General features: G+C 51.7%; 6 protein-coding genes across 6 annotated transcripts; 2 read left to right on the forward strand and 4 right to left on the reverse strand.

Moving 5' to 3' along the window:
- Positions 1-2,081: 2,081 nt before the first annotated feature.
- J7T54_000680 (uncharacterized protein) lies at positions 2,082-4,192 on the reverse strand (the record flags this gene model as incomplete). The annotated part of the gene is made up of 2 exons (XM_051504526.1): positions 2,082-3,886; positions 4,090-4,192. The coding sequence occupies 2 exons, from the start codon at positions 4,190-4,192 to the stop codon at positions 2,082-2,084; spliced, it is 1,908 nt and encodes a 635-aa protein (XP_051364034.1).
- A 779-nt stretch (positions 4,193-4,971) lies between these two features.
- Positions 4,972-7,219, reverse strand: J7T54_000681 (Elongation factor G-like protein; the record flags this gene model as incomplete). The annotated part of the gene is made up of 3 exons (XM_051504527.1): positions 4,972-5,026; positions 5,080-7,106; positions 7,166-7,219. 3 exons carry the CDS (start codon positions 7,217-7,219, stop codon positions 4,972-4,974), a joined length of 2,136 nt encoding a protein of 711 aa, XP_051364035.1.
- An 815-nt stretch (positions 7,220-8,034) lies between these two features.
- On the reverse strand, positions 8,035-9,237 carry J7T54_000682 (aspartic-type endopeptidase-like protein; the record flags this gene model as incomplete). The annotated part of the gene is made up of 4 exons (XM_051504528.1): positions 8,035-8,294; positions 8,568-8,607; positions 8,782-9,139; positions 9,221-9,237. The coding sequence occupies 4 exons, from the start codon at positions 9,235-9,237 to the stop codon at positions 8,035-8,037; spliced, it is 675 nt and encodes a 224-aa protein (XP_051364036.1).
- A 1,832-nt stretch (positions 9,238-11,069) lies between these two features.
- Positions 11,070-14,355, forward strand: J7T54_000683 (ATP-binding cassette; the record flags this gene model as incomplete). The annotated part of the gene is made up of 5 exons (XM_051504529.1): positions 11,070-11,221; positions 11,286-11,398; positions 11,465-11,740; positions 11,797-14,239; positions 14,316-14,355. The coding sequence occupies 5 exons, from the start codon at positions 11,070-11,072 to the stop codon at positions 14,353-14,355; spliced, it is 3,024 nt and encodes a 1,007-aa protein (XP_051364037.1).
- A 348-nt stretch (positions 14,356-14,703) lies between these two features.
- Positions 14,704-15,603, reverse strand: J7T54_000684 (uncharacterized protein; the record flags this gene model as incomplete). Its single annotated transcript, XM_051504531.1, has 1 exon — positions 14,704-15,603. The coding sequence occupies one exon, from the start codon at positions 15,601-15,603 to the stop codon at positions 14,704-14,706; it is 900 nt and encodes a 299-aa protein (XP_051364038.1).
- Positions 15,604-16,007: 404 nt separating this feature from the next.
- Positions 16,008-18,226, forward strand: J7T54_000685 (Nucleolar GTP-binding protein-like protein; the record flags this gene model as incomplete). Its single annotated transcript, XM_051504532.1, has 3 exons — positions 16,008-16,105; positions 16,157-16,892; positions 17,249-18,226. The coding sequence occupies 3 exons, from the start codon at positions 16,008-16,010 to the stop codon at positions 18,224-18,226; spliced, it is 1,812 nt and encodes a 603-aa protein (XP_051364039.1).
- Between the last annotated feature and the right edge of the window lie 204 nt (positions 18,227-18,430).

Raw genomic sequence — 18,430 nt, forward strand, 5'->3', positions numbered from 1 at the left:
CCTTGATCAGCATCAAGTGTCGTCCATACCACTACGCCGCTTCCGGTGTTGTGATTGGGGACGCAGCACATGCAATGGTTCCTTTCTATGGCCAGGGCATGAACGCGGGAATGGAAGATGTTCGCGTCTTGTTTTCCATAATGGACAAACATGCGGCCCTGGACGAGACCAATGACCCTACGCAAGAGTCACCTGCAGCCATGGACACAACATCCCAAAGATTGAGGGCTCTGGCTGAATACTCAAAAGTCAGGGCCCCAGACGCTCATGCTATCAATGATCTTGCGCTGCAGAATTATGTGGAAATGCGATCTTCCGTATTGTCCTACCGATACAGACTACGCAAATACCTGGAGGAGTTCATGAGTGTGAATCTACCCAGCTGGGGATGGCAGACGAAGTATGCTAGGGTAAGTTTTGGCAATGAGGGCTATCGAGAGGTGATCCGAAGAAGCGAGCATCAGGGGAAGATCTTGTTGAGGACTTTTCTTGCGCTTGCTGTTAGTCCGATGGTGCTTGCGGGTGCTGCTGTGGTATATCGCTACAGGCGATATCTCAGGAGGTCTTTGCGGACTATGCTTGCCTAGGAGCATGCTTGTCGCTTAATGACGCCCTGGCTTACTCATGTATCATTATCTTGGCTTATGTACGAACATATAAAGCATGCACGGCGACTGAGCAATGCCATTATCAAAATACGTTTGCACTCGGCCAGTTCACCGCTTTCCCACGAGTGCGATACAAGGCTCATCTGGACTTGTGGAGGCTAAGGCGACGAAGACGTTGACGAGGCTGTAAGTCTTCAATCACATAGACCACAGAGTGATACACGGTAAGGTGTGCCTAGAGCATACGGCGGTTACAACGCCACTGCAATTGCATCAAGTACATGTAAAGCCGGCGATTTCGCGAAGAGGTTGCTAAGGGTATCAGTGCCGCAGGGTCAGCAAAAGAAGCGGACGTCTTCGGCGCGCCAGCGAATGGAAATGTGGAGCAACAGTCTTTCGCGGCGCTGGTCGTGTTCACGTCTCGAACTTTTTGTGCCAGCGCTTCTCGACGTTATTGCACACTCACCCACCGGTTTTGAGCACCCAGAAGCAACGCATGCGCGAGAAGGCTTGCAGGGTGTATTTAATGCTGGTTGAGGCCGAGTCACTGGTTACCAACGGTGAGAACAATGCTTCCACTTCCATCAATTTGATGTGGTACTGAGCTATCTTCAGATTATCGACGAACACCTATTTGAACGACAACGTCACGGCGAGCCGAGCGAAAGACCTTGGAGAAAACCGCCAGACCGCACGAACTCTGGTCAGCCCAACTTGGGGCTTCACTTGCCCAGCATGCCCTCCGTCCAGACCATCTCGAACATGTGTTCGCATCTCCAGAACGTATCGAAAGCACGTCTGGCGATCACATCCGTACCGAACAACAAATTCAATCTCAATCTTGCCCTTGCCCTACACCGATCGGGATTTTTGTCTCACGTATACCGAGCTGGGCCGAAACCTCCGACACTAGAACAAATGATCACTCAGGAGCCGGAAAAGGTCACAACGGCCAACGTGGCACAAATGCGGCTATGGCTGGGTATGAAATATTGGGACGGGAAGCCGGTTCTCTCACAGGCTACCCCAATTAGCAAGCCGTCGAGACTTATGACAGTCAATATCGCGGAGCTCGGCAAGCTCACGCGTGGGCTCTCCGCGCATTTGAAAGGGGGGGTCGTTCCGGGCCTCAATTTGGGAGAATGCCTTTATGTCGCTACTTCGCAAGGAGTACTCGAGTCTCGAGAGGCGCTGGCTCGGAAAGTGGGTGGTTTACTGCTATGCCGCACAAATTGAGTGTCGCGTGGTGTTTCAAGAGATATGCTCTTGTGTGTATATATGTGCACTTTGATAGTGTATCACTAGTGATGTACGATGTAACAGCAAGGAAGTTTCACTCTAGAGTAATGTATTTGATAAAACAAGTCTGCCAAAAATGGTGCAATCATGCTATGCTTAAGAGTCAACGCTAAAAACGGTGCGGTGCGTTCATCCATGAGAATTCCCAGGATAAGGGTGTCTGATAGTACAAAACTATTCCTCGGGTACGGAATGGTTCTCTGCCATGGTCTTGGAGCTTGGCTGATCAGCAGTCGGCAAAGGAGAAGGACTTGCTGACTCATTGGAGCCGTCTTCTGTTTGGGACTCGGGACGAATCGCAGAAGGCATGCTCGAGACCTCTACCTCTTCAAGTGCCTGAATGGACTCGTTTGACTCAGCTGAGGATGCGGTATCTTGCTCCTGTTGGGGTAGCTGTACGCTCGCGGCCGAACCATTTGGCTGCACCGACACTGCGGCATCATCAGCATCTGCGTAATGTACCTGTTCGGTCTGATATGGAAGAACGCCTTCAGTCAAAGACACCTTAGGCGAAGGCGTGCGAACTTCTCCGTCCACCTTCTCGAGCTCAGCAGAACCATCCACCCCACCCAGCTGTTCATCAGAGTTTAGGTCAGGGATCTGCTGCTCCAAACCCGAAGCTCCATTGCGCGAAGCCGCTCGCTCTTCCAAGCCAGCTTGGCTGCTGCTGTCATTGCCTTTCATACCGTTGGTCACGTTAGAAGCACCAGGCAGGACTTCAACGCCAGAGGATTCGGCGTCCTCCGTTGGATCTAAAGATGGCCCTTTCGACGACGGCATAGAGGAGGAGCGTGCAGTAACAGTCGGGACGCTAGTCTTTTTGGAGCCGTTGGATGTTCGTGGGCTGTTCGTGGTACTTGGCTGTTTTTGGCGTTGCCTAGAACGCTTTGGGGGCGTCGGGGGTGCTTTCTCGTTCGTCTTGGAAGAAGATGAGTGGGTAGGCCGCATCATCCGGGCGAGGAAACCCTCATCCACTTGCTTTTCTCTATGGGTCATGGCCACACTCGACGAAGGCTGTTTTGGAGGAGGAGGCCCCACGGTGGGCCGTGATTCATGGATGGAAGAGCGCTGCTTCCTTATCTTCCGGCCTCCGGCAGGCCCATTCACGCTCACTCTACTGGCAGGCCGGCCTGAAGTTGCCCCAGAACTGAGACCAACAGATCGTTTGCCAGATGCAGCCGCGCCTTTTGACACAGACGACGCTGTAGGTGCCATCAGAGATGACGGCAAGTTGACTGGCTTCGTTGGTGATTTCGGCTTCGGCTTGACAAATCCGGGTTCCGATACATTGTTGGTCCTGATCGGTCCCGGCTTCTGTGCTCCTGAAGAGGAGGTAGTCTTCGCTCCGTGACTGGCGGCAGCAATAGTTCGAGGTTGCGCGCGCCCCGGAGCAGTGACGATTTGCTTTTCAGCTGTTGGCCTGCTGGCTCTCGGCGGAGGTTTGGCACCCGAGTTGGCTGCGACTTTCGGGTCCTTCTGGGTCTTGTCGGCTATCCGTGCTGGCCGTGTCTGTTCCTGCGCAACGGGTCCATGCCGTTCTTCTTGGGACGGAGCATCCCCTGACGTCAACACACTCTCCGTGGCGGCCTTGCCGTGCCCTTGACTGGTTGTTGCTCCATCTGTAGAGCCGACTGGTGGTGAAGAGACCCAATCTGCGGCTTTTTTTGTGCCACATGTGGCCTGGCTAGGGACCTCATCACCATACTTGTCCAAAACCATGACCTTAGCATCGATGCTCGAGCTTTGTGGTGATTCGGGTATAGTTTCTTTCGGGAACAATTTCCGATTCGCTCGTCCAAGATCTCCAGTGGGAGCAGATGTGGCAGACTCATTGTCAAACTCATTGCTGGCAGCTCTCTCTGATGGACTGGTTTCGTAGCTGTGGTCCCGTCGAAGCCCAATACGCCCGTGCTTCTCGATGGCTACAAAGTTGGTTCGAACGGTTGAGAGCGGCCTGGGAGACTCGGACGCGTTTGAACCTGCGTCACAGCCGGTCAGTACAATATATATCGGGTTGTAGTTGCCATGTTTCTGTGATGCCTGTTGAACACACAAGTCCTGGGCGACTGGCTCAACCGCAGACTAGCATATACTATGGGGTTCCCGTGCTATGATTTCGGCCATCAAAAGCCGAGCTGGTGGGATGCTGTGGGCCCCGTGCTCTAGAAAGGTGACAACGTACCTCTATTTGAGCTGAAGCCTGCGGGAGATCTGCCCCTATCCGGGGGATTTGAGTCATCGCCTTTGTTTTCAAACATAGCCCTCAGGTTCTTGACCTGGCTCATTTTGGCAACGGGCTTTCACCTTCACACGTCGTGGTTGTTACTCTGCCTGGTTGGTATGTCGATGTTTCGCGGCCGGAGTCTAGATTTCGGGAACGAAGACGTGGAGTGCTACATGTATCGGTCGTTTGTTTGTTGGTCGATATGTGGCATTTGCTCAACGAGGAGGCTTCCGGATAGCCGAGGACGGGAGAGCTTCGAATCACATCCAGCTTTTGAATACAAGGGGTATATGGACAAGTGCGTGCAAACAACTGGCGAGGTCGAACAAGATCATCGGCGCGTGGAGACGCGGAAACACGGATGGCACCTTGGGCGCGAATCTGAAATTCAGGGGTTCTCAGGGTGACAAAATTAATGCTTTGCTAATAATGACCCACATGCCAAACTGTGGGAGCACAGTCACTGTTTCACTTCTGCAGTGATTCGGCGAGAAATTTTGACTTCCTGTTACAGAAAATACTTGATGAACTCGTCACGGAGTTCACAGGTTAGTGACTCGCGTACCTAGGTAGGAGTGTCCCAAAATGTGGTTAGGACGATGTTGTTAGCGCTGTGACTGGTGTCGATGCGATTTCGCTTTTTCACCTTCCTTGTCGTCACAACACGCATACCTACCTAAGATGCCTGGTAGTATTGTCGCTCTATTCCTCAGTCCATCAATAAGGGCCATGCTGGCAATCCAAGTCTATATATATACCCGTGGTTCTACATGTTTTACAAAATATACAGCAGTATACATTTGTTGCGCAATGACACGTGTCATCCATCTGTGCTCGTTTCTATTTTGTACGTTTGGCCTCGAGCTCAGCCTCATGCTTCGCAACCAATTCCTTCCTGTGGTACATGTCAGTATTGTTTGCGGAATCATGGAGTGGTCTAAAACCTACTGGAGATGGGGTGGTGCAGCGGCATAATGGCTGAATTCCATGCTGAACTCTCCTTTGCCTTGGGTGGCAGCGCGAAGCTGAGAACTGAACCCGAACATTGCGTTGAGACTGCAGTCGCAAGTCAAAGTAAAGTCCTCGGAGCCAATCTCTGTGTCATGAATAGTAGCATTACGCTTATTCATGAGCATCAGGATGTTGCCTTGAAACTCATTGGGTGCAGTGATAACCGTCTTCATTAGGGGTTCGAGAACGGCGCCTCCTGCTTCCGTGAAAGCCTTGCGGAAGGCCATCTGTGTGGCAAGATTGAAGGCGTAGTCAGATGAGTCCGTGACGTGGGTGGCACCATCGTTGATCACCATCTTCGAACCGATGACTCGATGTCCCAAGAGAGGCCCTTTGTCGGTGGCGATGTCGAAACCCTTGGCACAGGCACTCAAGTACTTGTCGGGAATGGCGCCACCAATGACTTGACTCTCGTAATGGTTTGTGTCGGGCTGGTCGTTGGGCTCAATCCACCCGGCAACACGAGCAAAGTCGCCAGGTCCGCCAGTCTGCCTGCGGAGCAGATAATCGAAGTCAGCGCGGCGCTGGATGGTCTCCCGGTAAGCCACACGAGGCTGACCTGTAACCACTTCTGTCTTGTATTCTCGACGAAGGCGCTCAATGTAGACTTCAAGATGCAACTCTCCCATGCCTGAGATGATTGTCTCCTCACTCTCAGGGTCGACATGGACGCGAAATGTTGGGTCTTCGCGCTGAAAGCGATTCATAGCTTTACTAAAGTTGTCGGCGTCGCCACTGCGTTTCGGCGTGATGGAGAGCGACATGACAGCGTCGGGGACGAACATGGAAGACATGGTGTAGGGAAGACCGCCATCAGTGAAAGTGTCGCCAGAAGCACACTCTACACCAAAGACAGCGCAGATCTCTCCCGCGCCAACCTCAGAAACATCCTCCATCTCGTTGGAATGCATCCGCACGATACGTGGGATGCGAACCTTTTTGTCGGTCCTCGAGTTGAACAGATATGAGCCCTTTGTCAGTGTGCCCTGGTAGACGCGGATATATGTAAGCTGTCCATAGTTGTTCTCCTCAAGCTTGAAGGCCAAGCCAACAAACGGCAGTGAATTGTATGGCACCAATTTGACGGCCTTCTCCCCCTTTGATTTATCCAAAGCCATATTCTCTGTCTGAGAAGGGTATGGCAAGTAGTCGCAGACAGCGTCAAGCATTGGCTGTACACCCTTATCCGCGAGCGCAGACCCCATTAGAACTGGGGTGAATTTGCGATCTATGGTGGCCCGGCGAATGGCGGCCTTGATTTGGTCTTTGCTGGGGTCTTGCTCGTCTAGGAAGAGCTCTGCCATTTCGTCATCAACATCGGCTAGCTTCTCAATCAGAAGTTGCCGCTTCTCATCTGCCATTGATTTGAGGTTAGTAGGTATTTGGTCTGAAACGCGAATCTTCGTGCCGCGAGGTCCTTCGAAGTACAACGCGCGCATCTCGATCAAGTCGACCACGCCTTGGAATTCATCCTCCGCACCGATGGGTATCTGGATAGCCGCTGCCGGAATTTTCAGCTTTGTGTTGATCTGTTCGACAGCTTTCCATGGGTTGGCGCCCATGCGATCCATCTTGTTGACGAAAGAAATCCTCGGCACGTTGTATCGCTTCATTTGACGGTCGACAGTGATCGTTTGCGACTGAACTCCGCTGACGGCGCATAGTATCATGCAAGCACCATCAAGAACTCGTAGCGCACGTTCGACTTCGATGGTGAAGTCTATGTGGCCAGGAGTATCGATCAGGTTGATGTGATATGTTTCGTCCTTGTCGTCCACGGTCTTTTGCCAGTCGCAGAAGGTAGCGGCAGATTGGATGGTGATGCCCTTTTCTCTTTCCAGATCCATAGAGTCCATTTTCGCACCGACCGAATCCTTGCCTCGAACTTCATGAATTGCCTTGATTCGCCCGGTATAAAATAAGACTCGTTCCGTAACGGTTGTCTTGCCGGAATCGATATGAGCCTATCAGGGGTCAAGTTAGCCAATCGTTGAACAAAGAGACCGAGCGAAGGGAATCGTACTGCGATGCCGATGTTGCGCACCGTCGACAGTCTTTTCTTCTCTTCCGGGGCCATATTGGCAGCCACGTATTCGGGTGTTAGACTTGCGGCATCGTCTTGGGCTTTTTTAAGACTATGGACCGGATCATCAGTACTATCAATTTATTTGGATATCATGAACTCACGCTTCTTGCGCTGCACTTGCAAAACGAAGCGTTGTCAAGCTGAACGGCCGCCGAGATTGATATTGCAGGGCATACAGAGCGACTGGTCGAGCCAGATAAGCGGATCGCTGCGAGGTTACAAACATGCGGCTTGGAAGCCGCTGAAAACCTCTCGCCATCCTCGTGGCCGACATTGAGAGAGGGTCGCAGGAAATTAATTGAGAAGTTCAAGTTGGTGATGGGACGGCGGACTGGTTCAAATTTTTGGAGCAAACCGAATCGCGTTTTGACGCGCGGGCAGCGGCTCCGTAGCGGCCCCTGCCTTGTGGCTCTTAACCCGACAAATTACGTGCAGGACTACGGAGTAACAAACAGCCAATTCCCAATCGAGCGAGCACTGAGCGTCCTATTGATTCTTGTGGGCATTCGGGCTTCATTCAGGTAAACAAGATGGTGAAATTTTTTAGGATCATTGTCATGAGAATGGCAGCAACAGCATTCTCATTAAAATCATTGTGTGGTGCTGTTACCTGCTACGTACACAAACTAAACAGGTATGAAGATGATTACCGCCAAGATCGGATAACACCAGAACTCCTCGCTAAAAGTAGGACCAGCCAACCCCAGAATTATTACAACATCGTGATTCGTAAAATGGAGTTTGAGTAAAATGGAGTTTGAGCAGTTTGGTCGCTGTATCGGGCAGACCGTGCGTTCTTCGCACTGCTATGTGCTTAGCAACGCAGTAGAAATGGCGACGGTGATAATCCCAGTAAGTGTAAACTTGCTGAGCGCCATTGCGCCGTCATCGAGCTCATCGCCGTCTTGGAAGCCCTCAGCGGCAATAAGCCCAGTCGTTGTTGGCAACGGCGGCACCGCGGACTCTTTGTGGTCTCCTGCTGCCGTGGCTGAGGGTATTGGAGCTCCTTTGCTCAGGAAAGGGACGATTTTGGTATCCGTCGAGTTGAAGTCGGTGGCCGCGATAGCTATTTCGTTATTTTCAAGATCGTACACAACATATGCTGACCGGAGAAACGTATCGCCAAGGATATAAGGCCCGGTTGAGTAATTTTGAATGCCGAATTCGCACACAAGTTCACCCTCGTAGGGACCAGATGCAAATGTGGGTGGCTCCCCATTTGTCAGATCCACGACAAGCTCGTCCATAGTTACATTGATCCGAGGCCCGTGGGATCCAGCAAATCCGAAAGAGAAATGGCCTGGGTGGACATCGTGTGAGCAAGGCAGGACTGCCATACCAAAGGCGCTCTGATATTCTGCCCCGACCTCTTTCCATACCTTTGAGGCCATGTCATGTGGCAAGTATGACAGAGTCGTTCCGGAATCGAGTACGACATTGAGCGGACCATCAGGTGAGGTCAAGACATCCGTGCCGCTTGGGCTTGTGGCTTCCAAAGACGAGAGTGATACTAAGAAGTGAGTATAGTTATCCGAATCATCATCTGGAATTACGTCGATTTTGGTCAGAGGGCCGGTGTATTTTGCCGTGTCCACGCCTCCGAATAAGATGTTGCCAGTGTTGGCATCCAAGTCATTGAGCCAGAGACTGTAGGCGATCGAGTTGATGAGACCCTCGTGCTGCATGGCAACGGGCAAGTTCGGATATTCGCAGCCCATTGTCGAGAGTGATGCCTCGTTGACAGTATAGCCTACCCCTACCAATCCATAAGGGATGTTGGTCTTCATTCCGAGGCCCATGGTCAAGTTCTGTACAACTGCCCCGCCAATCTCGAAACGATCCTCAAAATAGTCGCCGGTCGAGAAGCTGGAGTCAACATACGATATCTCGAACTTGTCTCGGGCGACCTCCCTGAAAGTATCAGAGCTGTGTGGATCGACTGTTGCCAAGTTAAACAATGCCACACAACCCTTGCAGGTGATTCATACTCACAGGTTCCCATTGAACATCCACTCCCCCCACTCTCGCAGACGGAAGCTCCGCTGTATGGCACCCAGGCATCACTGCTCGCAGTGTCCAGTTGCATCACTAGATCTTGTCCGGGGCTACCGACGGTCACGGTAGCGAAGTACCCTCCCTGCCCTTTCTCGTTGGTGATGATTTCTTCAAATGTATTCTCCGCCCGGGCATGGAGGCTTCCATGGGCAACACGTTTCGAAATGTCCCATTGGACGACTTGACATCGACTCGGCCTTGGTAGCGCGAGTGCTACCAACATGGCCAAGTAACAACGCCATTCCATACTGGTGATGCAGCGAACGCTCGAATACCGACTGTGACCACTGCTTTCACCGCTTTCTCTGACAGGTCCTGAGATTGGGAGGCGCACACTCCATACGGGTAAAGGTGAAGGAAAGGCAATGACGGGAACGAGAGCGACTTCCGGTAATGACTGAGGTCTCAATTGCACTCGAAAGCTGGTATTCCCTTTGTAGGCTCGGACAGAGTTCTTCTGGCCGACTTCCACCCTCAGCAGTCTGTCTGAGGATGGGGTCGAGGGGATATTTAAAAAGGCGAGTTTTATACTACTTGTACAAGAGAAGAAAGAAGCCGAGAAACGATTCGTCAGTGGTTACCGAATTGGGAAAATTCACTTACGTGGCTAGGTGGAGCTCCCCGGGCCAAGAGGCCCCAGTACGGAATAGTAGCTTGAGTCTGGATATTCCTATCCGTACACTCGAGTCTAATTATGCACTGATTCAGGATCTGATCAAATACCGACCAGTGGGCTAAGGCACGATGGGTAGTTCGTGAGTTTTATCTCAAAGCCGATCTCGTAAAGCATAGGAACGGATGATGCGAGACCTCTAAAATACTTTGCATAAGGCCCTGGCATGTTGCGAATTCCCAACGCCGTGCTGCGTACTTACGTTTGAGACGCAATGTGATCCACGAGCCCCAACTCCCGAGTATCAATTCGAAAAAGCAGTTTTCTATCGAATACACCAGGTCATAGCATGTTGTGGCTTGTAGCAGCGGAGACGCTTCCATGTCGCCTTGCGTGACCCTGACAAAGAAGCATTTGGAAGGATACGAATCAGTACGATATGACTGCATGAAATAATGGCCCAATTGGAGCGTAACGAGGGTCCTTGGGACAGGTGCAATTCCAGATGATACGCGTAAATACATTAATCACATACCTGATCATAATTGGCAAGTTACCAGCTGCACATCACACGAACCATGTGCGTGCATCCATCAATGGTACCTTATCTGCCAGGTACAGCTTAGTAGCGACTCGGCTAGCCCAGCGCAAGACTAGAGCGGTGCCGAGGGGACTACAGTTAGTTGCACCATTACAGTACACGACTGGTGCACTTTCTTGCTCGATTGCATGCTTTTTTGCTGAAGCAAAGAAAAATCGCGGAACATCCTCACCGTGCGTCCAGATAACTGCTATTATAACATTGTTACAAATAACAGTATTCCAAGTCTAATTCTAGTACGTAGGAAGGTACTACTTAAGTACGGAGTACTAGGTACCTGGTAAGTACGACGTATGCGTTGGGATACCCCAGTGCGGACAGACAATGCGTTTGATCTAGCCTGAAAGGGTGAAGTGCTTGACTAAGGTAAGGTAGACTCTGGAACCAGGCAGCAGGGCCCGCACCAATCGGTGGTTACGTCAGGTCCGGGCCGTACTTCATAGCCGAGTCAACAACCAGCCACAAACTCCCATCGACAAGTCATCAACATCTACGTACGTACACTCGCGACTCGGCGAAGGTTGTCGATGGGGGTAATCTTGCGCTCTCTATTCGTTACTTCCTTCTTCAATATGACTCGTTTGATCAAAGCTGCACTCGCTGGACAGGCGGCTTTGTTTGCCAGTCACGCAACGGCCTTCGTCAACTCGAGCTACTCCAAGGCCGATATAATGAATGCGCAGCTCGCTCTGCAGGGTGGTCGACCAGACGGGTGCCCGCCATGGTGAGTCGAGTCGATCAAATGAGCTTGTGCTTGTACTACTGGAGCTAAGACCACGGACCCAAAGTTTCAATTGCCTTCTACCTGCCCACACCTGCGCCCAATACTCCGGCTGCAACGAGTTCAATGGCAAATGCGACTGCCCTGAAGGATTTGGCGGCGACGACTGCTTGGAACCTCGTTAGTGTTGTGATGACACGTATACATATTGGAGACTAACGATATCCCAAGTTTGCGGTTCTTTAGCTCGTGGCAAAGATCGGCCCATGCGCTCTGGCAAGTCATGCGATTGCGACGATGGCTGGACTGGAATAAACTGCAACGTCTGCACTGAGAATAAGGCTTGCGACGCCCTAATGAAGACAGGCGATGGTGGGGTATGCTATCAGAACGGCGAGGTCATCAACCACAATTATCAGATCTGCGATGTCACGAACCATAAGATCACCGATCTACTTGGTAAACAGCGTCCTGAAGTCACCTTCACTTGCAAGGCCGACGATGCCACTTGCGATTTCCAGTGTAAGATTCCCCGCCAGCAATCTACTTTGAACAAGGCCGCTAACCTTCTCATGTAGTCTGGGTTGACGCCGTGGAGTCTTTCTACTGCCACCTCTCGGAATGCGACTCGGAAGCCAAATTCGGTGATGCACAAAACTCTACCGCATACAAGTGCAACCAAATAAGTTGCAGCTGTATCTCCGAGCGTATGCTCTGCGGCAAGGACGGGTCTATTGATCTGAGTGACTTTCTTGACCAATCCATCAATGGTCCGGGTCGCTTCGAGTGTACTCAGAAGCACAATGGCGCGCATCAATGCGCCTTCAGGGAACCTGAGATGGACAATTTGATCTTGTCACTGATAGGCGACTCGAGCATACTTTTGGACTGTCGTTCTGGTGAATGCATTTACGAAACAGAGATGCCTGGGTACGAGCGACCTGTCAAGAGGATCAATACGCCTTTGATCGCGGGTGTCATTGCAGGCTGTGGCTTGTTCCTGGTAGCCGTTATCGTGTTGACATGGTTTCTGTCACGTCGCAAGCTCAAGTATGGCGCTATTCGCCTGGAGGAATCTGACGACGAAAACATCAAGCTCATGACGGACCACAAGCCAGTCGACTTACATTTCAACAATGTCTCATACAGCCTGAATGGGAAAGGTATCCTCCATAACATCCAAGGTATCTGCCGGGCGGGTGAAGTAACCGCCATCATGGGCGCTTCAGGCGCAGGCAAGACAACCTTTCTCGACATCTTGGCTCGCAAGAACAAAAGAGGTCAGGTCAATGGTGACTTCTTTGTCAACGGAGAGAAGATCGATGACTCCGTTTTCAAGTCCGTGGTCGGCTTTGTGGATCAGGAGGATACGATGCTGCCAACACTCACCGTTCACGAGACCATTCTCAACAGTGCTCTGCTGCGGCTACCTAGACATATGGGTCGCGCTGCTAAGGAACAGCGAGTCTTCGAAGTTGAGAAGGAGCTTGGCATCTACCATATCCGCGATTCGCTCATCGGGTCTGAGGAGGGCAAAGGCAGGGGCATATCGGGTGGAGAAAAACGCCGTGTTGGCATCGCATGCGAGCTGGTAACGAGCCCCTCGATCCTTTTTCTCGACGAACCTACAAGCGGACTGGATGCTTTCAATGCTTTCAACGTCATCGAATGCCTCGTCACCCTCGCAAAGATGTACAACCGTACCGTCATCTTCACCATCCATCAGCCCCGATCCAATATTGTGGCCTTGTTCGACAGGCTGATTCTCCTGGCTCGGGGCAAGACCGTCTACTCCGGACCATTCGCGCAGTGTCAATCCTACTTTGATGGCATCGGATATGAGTGCCCGCCGGGATTCAATATCGCAGATTACCTGGTGGATTTGACAATGCACGCAGGTTCCAACCTGTCTATGGATGACGGGGCCGTTACCAATGACAGCCAAAGCGTCGGTCCAAGCAGCACAGCGGCCGTCAAGTCTGTTGCCAGTATATCTGGTCTCAGTGCTGGCGAAGAGAGCGGCGTGGACACGGCAGTACCCAAAAGACCTCGCAATCAGCGGAAGAATTCGCTTAAGCAACGTCAAGACCGTGAGCTGTTTACTCGACGGAAGACCGCCGACACTACGGCGTCTTCTGACGCTGGAGGGGAGGATTCGGGCTACCGGTTGTCTCAGAATCTCAACACCCTTAACCAACAAACGCCAGACGACATACATGATCTTCCTCCTGCCACGGGAACAGGGACAGATCTAGATGCGATGACAAGAGCCTTTGCCGACTCGAGTATTGCCGCGTCGACTCAAACAGAAATCCAACAGGTGGCGCAATCTGCTCGTGATGCCAACGGTAGCAACGCCGAAGCGCGGGCACTTGGTGAACCCTCTAGCACATTCAGTGCCGTTGGAAAGGGCTACGCTCGCATCGGATACTTGCGGCAATTTTCTATTCTTTCCCAAAGAACGTGGAAGAATCTTTACCGGAACCCGCTACTTATGCTTGCCCACTACGCTACAGCCATCATCATTGGCATTTTCAGCGGTTTCCTCTTCTATGGGCTGACCGATAATATTGCCGGCTTCCAGAATCGCCTAGGATTGTTTATCTTCCTCCTGACTCTGTTCGGCTTCAGCACCCTGACCAGCCTGAACGTTTTCGCGACCGAGCGACTCTTATTCATGAGGGAGCGGGCCAACGGTTATTATTCACCTGCAACATACTTTGCCGCGAAGATGCTCTTCGACATCGTCCCACTGAGGATCATCCCACCCATCCTCATGGGCTCCATTGTGTATCCTATGACTGGCCTGGTTGCCGATGGAGAGCACTTTTTCAAGTTTATGCTTGTTCTTGTTTTGTTCAACATGGCAGCTGCAACAATCTGCTTGTTCATCGGCATTGTTTGTAAGGATGGCGGAGTAGCCAACCTCATTGGTAGCCTGGTCATGTTGTTCAGTCTGCTCTTCGCCGGTTTCTTGCTGAACCACGATGCTATACCCGAGAGTGCCGTCTGGTTGCAGTCGTTATCAATTTTTCACTTTGGATTCGAATCTTTGATTGTCAATGAAGTACTTCATCTGACATTGATCGACAAACAGTATGGGCTGGACATTACAGTACCGGGAGCGGCCATCCTGAGCTCCTTCGGGTTTGATAACAACGCACTTTGGACCGATGTCAGAAACTTGGGCATCGTTGCAGCAGTATTTTTGGTTTTGGCATACGCTGCCATGCACGTATTGTTGGTGGAAAGACGATAGGCGACAATCGCCCAGGTCTTTCGAGGAATGAATGCTTCACCTTTAGTTATCGATTGTTTTGTACGAAGTGCAGGTACTGTTAGATATATTGATGTCTTCCGTCTAGCAACATAGACACGGCCTCGCCCTCGTGGCGGAGGTATGGTCTCGGTCACGGACGGCGTTCTCACTTGGATTGATCTTACATAGCACATTACACAATATACAGCTGGTGTCCCTCGAGGTGTTACACGTCCATCTTCCCTCCGGTGAACTCCTCTGCGATGCGTTTCTGTCTGTACCCAGTTCTTGACTGGTCCTTTGGCGAGCCACCCCCCATTGACCTAGAGGTCAAGTCAAGCATATTCGCTGTTGATGGGGGATAGCCGTGCACGCCCCAGACGTTGGCGATAGTCCATTCTTTGTTGTACTGTTGAATCTGGCCCTCGAAATAATCCTCGTGGAATATCTCATCAATCTTCTTGCGCAGCTCGCTTTCTTGGGTAATGAAACTGGAGGCACTGACGTACAATTCCATAAGCGCATCGCGCCTCACTTCTTTCAAATATTGGTTATGCTCCATGATCTTCTGGCGACTCTCCTCAAACCGCTTGGTCTTGTCGGGGTCCGCGTAGACCTTCGTGTCCAACAGCGTTCTCAGCGTTGTGCCGCGTGTATATTGATCGTCTTCTCTTTCGGGCGCAACGCGATGCTCGTGGTTCTTCTGGAAGTTGGCGCGGGACTGCATTTCTCGAGTGGTTCTCACACGATTGTGGCGTTTCCAAAGTTCACCTAGACCCTCTTCAAGACCTTGTCGACGGCTCGCAGCCACTTCAGCTTTCCATTGCCGTTGGGAAGAGCCGGTCCGCGGAGACTGAGGCTCAGCCGCGGTTTGAGCCAAGTAGTCCCTATCGATCTTGCGCTCAGAACGTTTCTGAGGAAAGATGGAACGGGGGACCGGTAGGAAGCCACGGACACGGACACGCTGTCGCTGCTCGAGCTGCGCCGGTAAGGGTAGGCGGATGTAATCTGGCGAGTCGGGTGGGACGGTTTGGGACGTGAAGCGAGTTGTCGAGAAGGAACGAATAGCCGGCAGAGTGTGAACTGTCGTCCTGCTCAAGGACTGACGAGAAGAGAGGAAGGACATGGTGATTTTGGCCTGCCGGTCAGGCAATTACCCCAGCTCAAGCAGTGCTCCCTGGTTGAAGTAAGGCTGCTTTACTCAAAAATTCATGGTTAGGCTCAGAGCTAGCGAGGTCGGGCGATAGTCTTGCCGTCCCGAAGGCAGTGCACTACCCCTGGTGCCAGGTAAGGTAGCCTTGTTTGTGGCTTGGCCCAAGTACCCTATAGTGGGGAAATGCGGCAGAGTAAAAAAAAAAAGTCGACGCCACGAGAGTTTTCCTACAACTTCCTATCAGACATGAGCATGTTGCTCGTGGTTCTCTACATATTCACAGCGCCCAGTAGCAACCAGGTAGCATCGTTAACCTTCTTCCCCTCGGTCAATCGTATCGCCTGATCTCTTCGGTCGAATCCAGATACCTTTTCGCCATGGGTACCGGCAAGAAGGAGGCGACCCGGCGCGTGCGCCAGGGCAAGACTGGCGATGGCCTCGGCAACGTCAAGGTCAAGGGCGAAAACTTCTATCGGTATGTCTCTTTGACGTGTTGGATTTCATATCCTTTTCTGATTGCCGACAGTGATGCGAAGAAGATCAAAGTCTTGAACATGTACAAGGATGGAAAAGTCCAAAGAAACGCAGACGGCGAGATCACAAAGGCCGCCTCGTACCAGTCCCGAGAAATTCCCAACGCCCGCATTGAGCCGAATCGTAAATGGTTCAACAATACTCGAGTGGTATCACAGGACACATTGAACTCGTTCCGCGAAGCCATGGCTGAGAAAGCCAATGACCCATATCAAGTTTTGTTGAAGTCCAATAAGCTGCCTATGAGCCTTATCCGAGACGGCCAAGACAAGAAGGGTCTCAAGGAGCACAAGGCCAAAATGACAGTTGAGAGCTCACCGTTTGCCGACGTGTTTGGTCCGAAAGCGCAACGCAAGCGCGTGAAACTTGGCGTCAGCAGTCTTGATGACCTTGCAGGTGACACAGAGAAGAGCATGGACACATACCACGATCGACTCGAGCAGGCCAAATTGCTGAGCGGCACTTCAGGCGACGGAGAACAACTCGAGGACGATACAAAGTACACCCTAGCGGTCGAGCCAGTGTTCGACAAAGGCCAGAGCAAACGCATCTGGAACGAGCTTTACAAAGTCATTGACTCGTCCGACGTCGTCATACATGTGCTTGATGCCCGAGACCCAGTAGGAACCCGATGCAAAAGCATAGAGAAGTACCTGAGGGAGGAGGCTCCTCACAAGCACTTAATTTTCGTACTCAACAAGTGCGATCTGGTGCCGACCGGTGTAGCAGTAAGTCATTCCTTCTCATCGTCTTGCTTGTTCCTTGTTGTTTCCCCTTCGCTTTTCTACACTACCCCAAGGATTTTGTCAGGACGCCTTAGTCATTTCTCCGTGAAGGCGCATCCGTTACATCGTTGGGAGATGAACTGCTGATCCCAAATGCCCGTCGCTTCGGCTTTGTGCTGATGGTGCCGTTTTGGTCACCATCCCGGGATTGGCCTCGTGTCGATAGAGTTGAAATCTGCCTATGCCCTAGTTGGCATCGATTGCAGATTTCTTAGTTATGACACAGACATTTGCACTAGAAAGACATTATCCTTCAAAGCCACGAGCTTCGCGTTACTTTTCGACTAACAACGTCACAGGCTGCTTGGGTCCGCCACTTGTCCAAGGAGTACCCAACTCTGGCGTTTCACGCGAGCATCACCAACTCTTTCGGTAAAGGATCGCTAATCCAATTGCTGCGCCAATTTTCCAGTCTTCATTCGGAACGAAAACAGATTTCCGTTGGGCTGATCGGCGGCCCCAACACTGGTAAATCATCCATCATCAACACTCTTTTGAAGAAGAAGGTTTGCACAGTTGCCCCGATACCTGGGGAGACGAAGGTATGGCAATACGTGAGTCTCATGAAACGTATCTACCTCATTGACTGTCCCGGTGTGGTCCCCCCATCGACGCATGATACGCCTACAGATCTTGTGCTACGTGGGGTTGCTCGAGTGGAAAAGGTCGAGAATCCCGAACAGTACATACCAGCGTTGCTCAAGAAAGTGAAGCACCATCACATGGAGCGTACGTATGAGCTAACGGGCTGGACCAATGCCTCGGAATTCCTTGAGCTGCTCGCAAGGAAGGGTGGGCGGCTCCTCCGGGGAGGAGAACCTGACCTTGATGGTGTTGCAAAAATGGTACTCAACGACTTCATGAGGGGCAAAATTCCATGGTTCACACCCGCACCCGTCGTGGAGGGTGACGATGGTCAGGTCGGCGGTCGCAGCGGGCGGCTAGGAGAGATGCCGAAAAAGCGCAAATTCTCCGAAAATGGAGATGTTGCTGATACGTCTGCCGACGCACAACTCCAGCTTGAAACCGCACAAGCCGCCGCCAAGCCTGATGAACAAACGCAAGATGATCATCCCGACAACATTGACAACGATGATGAATTCGAAGGGTTCGGTAGCGATACTGATGCTGCCGGCACACATCACTCGTTCGGAGCCACGTCTGTAGCCACCGCCGATCTTGACGGGCAAGACGTTGGGGTCTCTGAGACCTCGGGCAGCGAAGACGGCCGGTCCTCCAGAGGATCACGGCGGGCGCGAAAAGGTCGAACTACCTAGTTCTGCGCATTTGATTATAATGACAACGATACCCCTTGCAAGATGTCAATGTTGAACGCTCATTGCGCCCATATTAAAGTCAGGCCCAGGGCGAGACGCACTTCAATCAAAGAAACTCTTGCACTGTCTTTTCGTGACTACCTTCCCTGCCGCTGAAGAGTGGTCAGTCGCGTGCTATGGAAACATCCCTCCACACTCTAATGT

The sequence above is a fragment of the Emericellopsis cladophorae genome (assembly GCF_022114955.1).
Source record: "Emericellopsis cladophorae strain MUM 19.33 chromosome Unknown NODE_9_length_645218_cov_115_098568, whole genome shotgun sequence".
Lineage (NCBI taxonomy): Eukaryota > Fungi > Ascomycota > Sordariomycetes > Hypocreales > Bionectriaceae > Emericellopsis > Emericellopsis cladophorae.